Raw genomic sequence first — 12,808 nt, forward strand, 5'->3', positions numbered from 1 at the left:
AGTTCTCCGTTAGCTTGCCCAGGTCTTGGTTGTCATAGACTACCTCTGTCTTTAAAAAAGGTAGAAATATTCATAGCGCTTTGTCCTACAAGACAGAGAGAATTAGAAAGGATTTAAAATATTGGTGGACCAATAAGGTATACATTTATATGCATATATATGTTACTCAACTGCCGGGTTAGACCTGTATGGGATTAAGATAGACCTCAATCTGCATGATAGACCTCAATCTGCATGAGTCTTAATCTCAGATTGGGCCATTGATCTGACTGTATTGATTCAGGGACTGGCAGGCCATGGGACGTAATCCAGTCTGTGTTTCCAGATAGACACACAATATAAAGTATTCTCCCCTGTTTCCGTCAACAGCGCCTTTAGTTTCTTTCAAGCACCTGTTGCTACGTAATTTGTAATTACGCAGCATATTTATGGGTAGTTTTAACGCTCTGTTGCTATACAAGCCATCCGGACTTGTGTACTTGATCGACTCTACCTATCTGATCACAAACCTGAAGTAGGTGTCATTCGAAATTGAGCATTTATTTATTTATTTCATTGGTGTTCACTTATGCGTTGGCGTGCAGGTTTATGTCAAGTTTATTCGAAATAATTTGCCTATTAATTTATTAATTAATTAATTTATTTCATTTGTCTTCACACAAAAGCCTACGATTTATTTCACTAGCGTTCACTTTTACGATAGCGTTTAGATTTCTGAGTGAAGGAATTAAACCGAGTATCAGAGGTAAACCGAGTATTCGAGATAAACCGCGATAACCTATTGCCCTTTGACATGTATCTGACAAACTTCCTGACGCAGCAGCTGAATCAGCCAGAGATGGGTTGGACCAAGCGGGACTCGAACCTGCGATTTCACTGCTGAGACTCCGATCTTCTGGAGCAAGATGGAATGGTACCGGTACTTGGGGATATCGAAATCGAAAGTGAAAATGAAGAAGTAAAGTTCTTTTCATTATAACTTAAATTTTCGTCTCTAGTTATGGTATAAAATAATAAATTCACTGTATATTAGTGCATACAATGTACATATATATTTAGGTTCGTGTTAATGGCATACACTGGAACAAGAGTGGTAGGCCTACCGGTACTTGGGGATATCAAAGTGAAGTAGGCGTTCACCGTGCACTCACTTAATCATCACACCCAAAGAAGTAGCTTATGATTCTTCTTGTTCAGAGGATACTTGTCGCCTCTGCAATAGTGTCTACACTCGTGCGATGACCTGTACGAAATGAAGTGCATACCACATCGCCCAATCGCTTAAAGTTTCGCTTAATTGCACTATAAAGTGAGAGAAAAGACATGTGACTTTTCACTGGCTCATTTGTCGCCTTTGAACTGTTTTTTTTGTTTTGTTTGTTTTTTTTAACTGTTTTTCTACCGTCATGCTCATGGACAATCAATAATAAAATAAATGAATATTTATTTATTTATTTATTGCATTGTTGTTTAACGCCATATTCAAACATTTTTCACTGATACGAAGGCCGCCAATTTTTGGGGGGAGGAGAAAACTGGAGTGCCCGGATTAAACCACCGACCTTTGGCTTGATACTCCCATGCACTTGTGAATTATGTCACATTCGTGGAATGTAAGTAATTTCTTATAGTTCACTTACAAATGTGACGGCGATATGTCTTTAATATGGGTGGAGGAAACCAACGTGTCCGCGGCGTAATCCGCACATTAAATATGTGCGTGATATCAACGGCGTTAGCTCAAGCTAGCTGAGAAACTGTACTAAACGCATATAATGACATGAGCATTGTCCATAAATATATGGTGTCTCTGACATGGTATACAGTAAGGCAGCATTATACGTGTAATACTAAACGAAATATCCAAATAACAGTTCAAACTGTTAACAAAATCAAATTACAAAGTCAAATTTCCATAGACCAGTTTTATTAAACCTTTATTACAGCCCCACAATCAGTAATTAAAGCTGTTACGTTCCTTACAGCGATACCGGTGGCCAAGCATCAAGGCCCCAGTTGAATGTCATGTAAGAAAACACTATGAAAGTAATGCACTGGACTAATTCGCCATGATAAGCCTTGGAAAACATCTGTTTACCAGCAGATGCTGACACAAATCACGACGAATAGCTTTATTCAACTGCCAAAGTACATAGACAATGGAAAATTCAACACATTCAACCTGCATGTACAAATTGTAACAGTATTTCCAGAAACAGGCAACATGGAGAAAAAGCATCACAAAAATGAAAAATAATCAACTGGGATTGAACCCCACATTACCAGATATCATATACAATGCACCTAGTGCTGAAAACCACCACAGCGTCTCGATCGAGTTATGCCTTGGCGATAACCGCACCTGGTTGACTATGTATATTTCATGTTGCTCGACACATGGCGTGCAATCACCTCACTCTAGTGTCCCATCTTGTTTGCAAGGGCTCAATTTAGTTTTGAGAGCGGGCGAAGACAGAGTGGATGTAGGTGACAGGAAATGTTAGGAGACAAGAAAGATGTGAAATATTGGTCTGAATAGTTAGAAGGAATAAGCGGTGTTGTGTGATGTTTCCTTTAAAAAAGATCCTCAGTCCAAAGCCATGGCGTACGGTTTCGTAGTTACTGTTCTTTGCGGCATCCTAAAGCCCGCCTCTTCCTTATGGGCGTGTTAGGTCTGGACCTGAATAAAATTTTATTATTTATTATTATTTGATTGGGGTTTTACGCCGTACTCAAGAATATTTCACTTATACGACGGCGGCCAGCATTATGGTAGGTGGAAACCGGGCAGAGCCCTGGGGAAACCCAGGACCATCCGCAGGTGACTGCCAGACCTTCCCACTTACGGCCGGAGAGGAAGCCAGCATGAGCACCTGAATAAAAACTGGAAACTGCGATATTTCTTTAGGGGTTGAATTTGGCCTTATAAGAGTGACAAGTTTTGGGCTCGTCATGACTCAAGGCACATGTATGGATAGACATTTTGCGTATGTTTCGCCATGGCTTTGGACTTATATTCCTGAAAGCACGGGGGTATGGGAGAATGCTGTCGGGATTGCTATGATGCATTGCGAACAGGGCTGGCTTTACGTGCAAACGTTGAAAATTGTCCTTTAGTAGCTCTGGACTGGAGGGAGAGTTGTTCATTTCTCGGTGACAGGCGGCCTATGGGGCAGGTTACCTGCAGCACATGTATAGTAATAGGCCTACACAGTTACCTCCTAAGTCTATGTTAAATGCACAGGCTTACATTTCTATTTCTGAAGTCGTGTGGTGTCATTTAAGTATTTCTAGTGAGAAAACTATAGATCGTACGCCAAATCAAATTCGTTTGCATGCAACAGAAAATACATATCTTGGGCTACAATTTGGTCCAAGTGTCAGATTTTTAGCTTTCGTAATTCTCGAGTTACAAGTCATTGAAATTACGTGACTAAAAACAGTTTTTGACCATATCTCAACTAAGACACTTTTTTATGACATCATAATTTCGACCAATGGCGAGCTTCCAAAGTTTTTAATGCATGTCGAAGATTTGTTTCAAACTTGTTCTAACTGGGATCACTCTACAAGTATGACAAATTTCAAAAGAATCCGTTGGTTGGTTCTTGAGAGAATGATTTTTAAAGGTTTTGATCAAAACCTCAAACGGCTCTTAAAGCTTTCAAAAAATAAAAAAAAAAACGGAAGAAAAATAATCAAAATCTGAACGATTTCAATGGGTGTCCCAGCAGAGAGTGCTGGGCAACCTAATAAATAAAATGATATGTATAATTGTAACGGAAGATAGTTAGGCCTACCGAGAAGTAGCTGTAGGTTGGACATAGGGGCACTATGATGCGTCACATCCATTACGTATGCTAATTCCCATCACTTTATGTTTAAAACATTAAAAAAAGGCCCATATTTGCATTATACAAAATATCATGCTATGAACAGACATTGTTAAGACCGTAATATTGTCGTGCTTTTAACGAAATAATGTTGTCGAATCTTTACATATACTATACAAGCAAACGAACACAACATAATAGCTTGCTAAGTTTCCCCTTCATATCATTTCAAGGCCGACAACTCCGTATGACCTATATACCTTCATGTAGTGAAATACCTAGGTATAACTTTCTGTTTCTTCCTGTATCTCTCTGTATCTTCCACCTGTCCACATTTACATATGATGTCACGAAACAAACCTAATCAACAATCAGCATGTACAAATGACGCCTGTTTTTCATGTAATTGGATCATATAACTTTTCCCAAAATGACTATATAGTCCTTGTAGATTAAGATTTGCCTATACAACTTATAGAGTAATCTTTAGCAAGCTCGATCCTTGTAATTCTACAACTCGTATGTGTATCTAGCAAAGGAAGAGATCTATGAATAAGATCTATCTACCATCGTTGGGTTTAAAGAAAACTACAAACTGTCCACACAAACAAAACATCTAGTTTGTGGTTGTATGTATTGTGCGACGATGTCAATGAACGTCAACGGTTATTCCTATGAAAACTAGTATATCAAGGATATATATATTCCACCAAAAGCCCTCAGTGTATATGTGTCTTAGGTGTTTCAGTGGGGACAGTTCTCTTGTCAGTAAATATGGGCAGAATGTACAAAATATCACGCGCTCTGCTTCATGACAGTCTCTGATTCCAGTTAACCTGGGGCTAGAGGCTGTATACGTAAAAAGGTGGCGGTAAGGTTCCGGCCCTGTCTCCACCTAGGCGTGGCCTATTCATAAATATTATCGAAACACGTCTAACCCTAACCCTAAAACATATTTCCATTGATGACGTGTTTCATTAATATTCATCAATAGGCCACGCCTAATAGAGAAAGGGTTTGGAATCGTACCACAGCCATGTAAAAATCGTGTTGAATAGCATCGCCATGTTGGATATATTAACAGGTACTTAATTTATTTACACATAAAGCACGTACCTGTTATATACATATGCGACACATATTTGGATTAGCAACAACTTATATACTAGCGTGTTCACGATTTGGATACTGATTAAATATATAAGCCTGGAACATTTCCTGGATCATTGAAAACTGTTGGCTGCTTCTATCTGTATGACCTTACTAAGTAAATGTACTCTTAGTTCTTTGGTGGTCGTGAGTTTCCCCCGGGCTCTGCCCGGTTTCCACCCACCATAATGCTGGCTGCCGTCGTATAAGTGAAATATTCTTGAGTACTTTGGCGGTTGTGAAGAATGATGTTTTGGACATTGTTGCTGTGATCATAGACCTGAAACGTCATTATGGTTGACGACCGGTATAATAATGTCTGTTTCGACGCCTAGATTTGTTACACTTGGATTATGACTAAAATCTGAAATCTATTTTATACGCCGACGGTCAGTTTTATGAGAAGAGAAAACCACCAAAAAATTACTGTCGTACCTTTTCACGTTTGGCATACTTCATATTAGTGAAGGCAAACGATCTCCAGCGATGATGAAACTTCGTGTAAGAAGACATACACGAGCGCCCTCAACCGGTTCTTGCAACCAAAGCCTCAAGAACAATGGAATAAGAAGAATCTAAAAAATTCCCCGTCCTGCAGAGAATGGGAATGAACTCCTGGTGATTGAAAAGCAAGCATATTAACAACAGCACAGCCATGACATGTACATACCTTTACCAGTGCATGTACCTGAAGGGAAAATCTGCCAGTGATGCCTGAAAATGCTTGTTACGCCGCGATCATTCAATATCTGACACAAATTCAATTACAGCCCACTCACTACTTATCTCCGGCCCGGATAGCACAGTTGGTAGAGCGTCAGCTTCGGGACCGGTATCCGTATCAGTATAATGGCTCGGGCGGGGCGGCTTACTTGCCTTCGGTAAGTCGTCTCAGTGAAGCAGCACTAAATAAAAGAGCGGTGGAAATCCGTTCTGCAACAAAGAGGCACATTACACGTACATGCACCCTAAGGATTCCTTCGTCGCCATATTGTCGAGTACGACGTTAAACCCCAAGCACTCACTCACTCACTCACTCACTCACTCACTACTTATCATACAGAAACTTGGATAATTAATTATTCAACCAATAATAATAATTCCAAGAAGAATTCCACTTGCTTTGTTTTTTTGCGTAAATTTTTTCGGGAATTTTGTTTAATAAAAACACCTTTTGAGAAATATAGCGTTTTTACATCTTAAATAACCAACACTGCGTAAATAAATGTATATTACGTATCTTCAGAACATTCACACATGCTCTGTCAGGCCATGTAAAGCTTAAGAGAAAATTTGTAAAATGTCAGTTAAGAAAATTTAAGAGTTTAATTTTCTGCATAGTGAAGTTGTGAGCTAAAAGATTGTTGCATATATAGAATGCCTGTTATAGACTCCTTGCATGTAACTTCTGTCCGTTTTATCCAGAAAGATCGGAGGATGTTAAACCTCCACGGTATGTAGCCATCCCTCCCCCCACATGCAGCCTTGCCCTTATAGGCGCACACCTGTATGGTCTCTCACCTGGCTGTATATATCTGTCTCGTACAGGTAACTCTCCCACTCCTTTAAACAAACAAGGAGTTTGCCCTACATGGCCTTTTTGGAGCCCGTGTAAAATAAACTTAGTCCATTCCTGTTTTACTTTTATAGAATTCGTCCTGTGGGATAAAAGTGCAGGTACGCTTGCCGTTTGGGTCATCGTTAGCAGAGAACAGGTTTGGAGAAGGGTGGACAGTGCCTTATATATCTGTTTCTTAAACACATCAGCCTGAGGCAAGCCTCCAGTACAATATTGGGCGATTGTCTCCAGAAATTTCTACACCCTGTACACTTGTCAAGATTTTTTTTCAATCATCAGTGTGGCTTTTGTTCACTATTTAGTTAGATCGCATGTAAACGGAGAGAAAAATCTAGCAGGTTGTAATTCTACGTTGGTTTACTTTGGCAGCAGTGACATCAGGCTCGTGCTTGGAATTAAGAATACTTAATTACCACTAAAGTCCGGGTGGATTGAGCGTCAGGACAGTCTGCAGCGCTGACAGCCGGGCAGTTAGTGTGGACATCTATTCGAAGAAAAAGCTATATTACCGGCAGCAGCAGTAGCAGCAAATCTTAGGAAGCTCAACAATATGGAAGGTATAAAAAAGAAAATGGCCAGCCTCCGGGCCGAGGCGGATTATGCTGACGACAGAAGGACCGAAGCCGAGGAAAAATTACGGGAGGCAAATGCAAAATTAGAACAGGTAAATTTGCCTATTCGTCTGTCTTATGTACATGTCTTATGTACAAATTCAATTCAGATTTTATTGGTACTAATACTAGTTTCTAATGACTCAGTTAAAGGTATACAAGGTGTACAGGTAAATGTTTGGTGTAGCTTAGTCTATACAGTACGTCGATCATCCCACAGTTATTCAGCGCAACACCAGCGTATATACCTGGGTATTTTAAATATACGTTTACTGAACTTGCACTTGTTGACACTTCTATAATTAACAATGTCTAGAATTGTATTTGTAGAGAACACACTAAAGTTATCTAACATGTATACACAAGGCTTATGCCTCTTTCCATTGGCATCTTTAAATAGGATGTGTAAAACACTGTGTTGATGGGAATGTCACGGAATATCGTACGCTTTCCATTGCAATGTACCGTGTATATGAATCGAAGTTTCACCTTTATAAATTACCTAACAGTTAATAGTTGACATCAGGTTATCCACGTGCACAGCCTGATGCGGGTCAGCTGGATGTACGTCTAGATGTAGGGTGGTTCAAATAGGTATATTATAATGTCAGATCAAGTGTTTATATAATTACTGTCTTCATTGTCTTTTCTGGCTAATTTTTGCACGTATAAACTTACATGGTTATCGGTCGAATAAAATGTTATTTGCTGTTGACATTTGCTTAAATATGTTCAATATGACCTGTTCAGATGAAACTTGATAAAAGGGAAGTAACTCGCCTGCGAAGCGAATTAGAAGCTGCCACGGATCGTCGTCAAGATGCTGAAGAAAAATTGAGACAGAATAAGTCTCTTCTCGAGGAGGTAGAATTAGTATACACTGGCAATCTTTCGCAGCCAATCGTTCTTCAGCTTCTGGGTATCTGCTTGATTCAACCCACAACACGTTATTGGTTGATGGTGATATAGATGTCATGAGTTCGAAACCAGCCTCTGGCTTTTTACATTTTCTTTGCCACTACTCTTTACATGGATTCTTATAACTTTCATCTTGTCTTACCGTTCCTTCGGTCTTGTTGTTCTCTGTGAGGTTTGACTTATGTTTTACTAGACAATTACTGGTGTAGAATTCCAAAATACCATAGTCCAAAACAAAAGACTTTTATAGAGGTTTAAAGCTCTATGAAACCCTTGGTGGCGTTCTTCGTTCAACCAAACCTAGCCATATTTTGAACGGTGCCTGAATCAATAGACTTGACTAAAAACGATAGTTCCAGGCAGTGTCATTGACATTCTTTATCCTTGTCTATGTTGGTTTGTCAGCATGCATCTCGTTTTCCACCGTCCATCCACAAGTATGCATGCATTATTACTGCAGGTGAAAATGCCTTTTTCTTAATGTTTCTATCTACCTATATCTGTTTCCCTTCATCCTGAGTATTTTTGGTGAACTACATGCAGGAACGAAAGTTAATTCTAGTCCTGCTGATATTGCAAGCCTTAATTTTGTGTGTTTTAAAATCCTGCCCGTGGATTTATGTCAACTTCAGTTTGATAGCTTCTTTTAAATGTATCATCTGATCCATCGAAAAACAAACACAAATTTTTTTCTTGTCATAGATTCCTGTCATATTGCCCATGAACATTATAGTGATCCACTGACTGTTTGTCAGTCCACTGGCCTCTTAATGCAAACCTTTATACCAGAGAAGTTTTGGCAGTTTGACGTTAGACACAAGCGTACGTTATAAGGTAAACCTAACATCTGAATGAATGAAACATATAAATGTTACGTCTAAACATGCCCTGATGTATATATATATATATATATATATATATATATATATATATATTTTCGTTTCTTCATTTGTTCAGATGCAGACCCAGCTAGAGAATGCTGATCGACACAAAGAACGTATAGAGAATCAGTCATCTGAATTAAACGGTAAGATTACCATGAGCAAGCTAAAATAGTTCATCGTCATTTACTGCAATGTTGTATTTGTCTGCAGCCAGCGTCGATTGCTTACTGGTGAGCCTTGACAAGGACAAAATACTGTCATGGCATCCTCAAGGCATTTTCCTTTTTTTCTCGTGCGTAATGATCCCAACGATGTACATCATCTTAAAATCCAATTAAGTGCACAAAAGAAAAGTCTTTAAAGGAATAGGCTTCAAAAAATCGAAGAAGGCATTACTAAATAAACCACTTAAAACTATGCATAAATATACTTTCATTTACTTTTTTTTTAGAATTTTGTGGAAAGAGTTAAAGGCGCTCGAACATTTGAATTCTAAGATGGGCTTTATGGATCATACTATCACAGGTTAGGAACGCTGTCGTCACAGGAAATTTATCCCTGTCTAATCACGACACTGAATGTTGGAATAACTCTTTTTTTACCCCTAAGTAAAATATTACTGAAATAGTGTTACCAGAAATTACTTTATTCTGGTGAACATAAGGGAAAAAAAGGTGATGTGACTCAGATTTCCTAAATACCGTCAGTATGGTTCATAAAGCCCACCATGGTATTCAAATATTTGAATGCCTTTTAACACTCTTTTAAAAAAAGACCTGAAAAAATAAATGAAAGTATTTTTACTCATAGTTTTCGGTTTTCTGTACGATGAACCTTACTTCATGTTTTAGCTTTCTGTTACTTGAAAGCCTCATTATGATGACTGTCACTGAACGGCAAACACAGGTTCGAACAGAAATGCGGCAAGTTTGATCTGAAACGCGTACGTCACACTAGTTTCAATGTGACCATATACAGTAAGGTTTGGCACCGACTCGTGTTGGCCGTCTGCTCTACCTCTTTGCTTGAGAAGTATAGAAGTACACTCTGTTTTGCCCCTTGACATTTCAGTGGCGGTTTCTCTACCCTTCACAAAAGGTCATTTCAGTTGACAATCCAGCTCTATCGAGGTCTTTTCTTACTTGGGCAGGTACAGAGAAAACCAGCTGCCCTAGTCGTCTGATCCATCTGATGGCCTTGATCTATACTTATCTGTTCCTCTGTAGTAACCACGGATACATACTGACTATCTGTCAAGTTTTTTTTCTCAGGTGTTCACACAGGTGTGTTAGTAAACCCTACACCTGAACAGGTATGTCGAGTAATGATGTTGCTCATCTACAATCAGGAACTCTGGAAAACTGACCCCTGCAAAAACGTAATATCGCATGGCTTAGAGAAAAAACGGGGTCATGTGCCCTGTGATCAAGCTGTACGTGGCGTCGCGTGTCTTTCGTTGACGTAATGCACGCACCACCTAAATCCGAGTAGGCTAATGTCGTTCTAAAATTTGTCAAATCCGACAGAGCACATCCTTCATCTATCACTGTGTCAGCCTTATGTCATTCCTTACACGTACCACAACCTAACGTCACAGTTTGGTTAGACTGTTTTGATTTCTTGGGGTTTAACAGTTCATTAATACAGGAGGAGGTTTCCATGAAACAGACGGGTACCAGTGTCGACATATGATAGCTGCCTTGCTGGAATGTTATGTCGAAGACTCCAGGCATGACACGACCCACCAAACACAATAAAGGGACGCTATACCGACCTTCACCTATACTCCCAGGAACAAGACCCTCATATAGAACTCTTAAAGGTTATTTTTGTGCAAGGCCATATGGAACCGTTTTTGGTTCCCAATATAAACCATTCAGATGGATCCCTTAAAGAACCCCCTTTCCGTAGACGTTTTGAAACTAACCCTGTCGTTATCAGGGCATTGTAGATATGTTTGAAATTATTTTCTGTGATAGTCGGTGGTCAAAGGATAAGACAATATAAATGTATTTCAAAGTTATGCACCAACAAATGTTTACAAACTTAGAACCAAAATAGTACAAAGGGCCTGCGTGGCCGAGGGGGTTAGCACGTCAGCGCGACGTATTGACCCAGGAGCCTCTCACCAATGCGGTTGCTGTGAGTTCAAGTCCAACTCATGCAGACCTTCCCTCCCTGGCCGTATGAGGGAAGGTCTGTCAGCAACCTGCGGATGGTCGTGGGTTTCCCCCGGGCTCTGCCCTGTTTACTATCATCATAATGATGGCCGCCGTCGTATCAGTGATATATTCTTGGGTACGGCGTAAAACACCAATCAAATAAATGAGTAAATGAAATAGCAGAATATGACAATTCTGTATTTGATGTGTTGGTCGAGACTTTAGGACGTCGGCATCTAGCGCCAAATACCCCGAGTTAGATCCAATTCTTTATGATTGGCAATCTTGGTATGTGTTTATATACCAGATGTTGGGATCTGTTGAAAACATAGACTTAACGTAAGTGTGACGCTTGGTGTTTTAATTCAATATGGCGTTTTAGTGATGCAGCACTGTAAAGACGTTGACGTTGAGGCCTGTCTGTTAAACTTATTTGGGGTGATGACAAAAAATAAACGAAGGGTCATTCTTTGTTTTTTCAGACTCTCTTGAAGATTCAAACCGAGAGAAAATTCGGCTGACACAGGAGCTGGAGAGAGCAACCGAAGAGCTGGAAAAGTTGAGGAGAGATCTCCTGCGATCTGAGGAAGAAAAGGAACGAATCAGTTCCGACTTGGACAAAGCAAAGTACGAGAATACCAAAATGAAACAGGAAATGGATGCGGCAGCGAATGAAATGATTAGCAATTATTAAACGCGGACCGAGAGGAAAATATGCCAGCAGAACAGATTTGAGCTCTACAATGGCCTAAAAATTTACAATCAAAGGGTATCAATGTTTTATTTTATCTAGAACATGGCCGTGGAAAAATACTGAAGGATATGCATCACATTTCTTTCGTCCAGCCTTCTAAACCACAAATTTGAGTTTTATATTCACTTTTCAATCAGGAATTCAGAAGACTTGGTTAATGTTGCATGGCTGGCGAATTTCAGAATCATGCATGTTAATTACTTGCCAGTGCAAGAGATCACCGATCATGTCGTGTGAAAGAGGACGAAGTGTTGTCACGTTGCTTAATTTGCTGATGCAATCGTATTGAGCGTTTGAAAATTATCGGTGTTTTGATTGGCTTAAATTAATATCTGTAGAGAAACCAAAGAATTTAGATGCCATTGATAAAAGACTTTTCTCTGGTTATTTGGCAGTTGGATCTCGGAATAAGACAGTAAAATCATTGCCATAAGTGTTTTTTTTCATTTATAAGTTTTCAAAAACAATCAGCATGTTCGCTTTTGTTTTTTTTGTTTTTTGTTTTTTTTTTATACTTTTTGACATATATACAGTCCATGTAAAACTTTTACCGAGGAATAAAAAAAATTAGAAACTCTTCTTTTTGTGTGTGTTTCCACTTTCTGTAATATATCTCTGAAGCCGAATAGGTTTTTGCTTATTTTTTTGCAAATTTCTGGATCTAGACATAAAAAGGTTTATTACCTTCGACCTTTCGCCCCTTCATATATCCGTAAAGCTTATTTGAGCCTACCAGAGCGACATATCTGCGTGATGTAGGGACACTTTATTTCTTCTATTGGACGGACCTCCGGAACCATAAATTATGCATTGCAGGGATGAAGATTTTAATTTTGGTATAAATCAAAACTGGCTTTGCGGAAATTGCTTCTACTCTAAACGGTGACTATACATTGCGCCACCATCATTTTCGCGTAT

General features: G+C 39.3%; 1 protein-coding gene across 1 annotated transcript; it reads left to right on the top strand.

Moving 5' to 3' along the window:
- The first annotated feature begins 6,933 nt into the window (after nt 1–6,933).
- Nucleotides 6,934–12,380, top strand: LOC135474029 (golgin subfamily A member 6-like protein 25). The gene is made up of 4 exons (XM_064754013.1): nt 6,934–7,225; nt 7,923–8,036; nt 9,048–9,117; nt 11,619–12,380. The coding sequence occupies exons 1-4, from the start codon at nt 7,112–7,114 to the stop codon at nt 11,828–11,830; spliced, it is 510 nt and encodes a 169-aa protein (XP_064610083.1). The 5' UTR covers nt 6,934–7,111; the 3' UTR covers nt 11,831–12,380.
- The last annotated feature ends 428 nt before the right edge of the window (nt 12,381–12,808 follow it).

Source organism: Liolophura sinensis, chromosome 8, assembly GCF_032854445.1.
Source record: "Liolophura sinensis isolate JHLJ2023 chromosome 8, CUHK_Ljap_v2, whole genome shotgun sequence".
Lineage (NCBI taxonomy): Eukaryota > Metazoa > Mollusca > Polyplacophora > Chitonida > Chitonidae > Liolophura > Liolophura sinensis.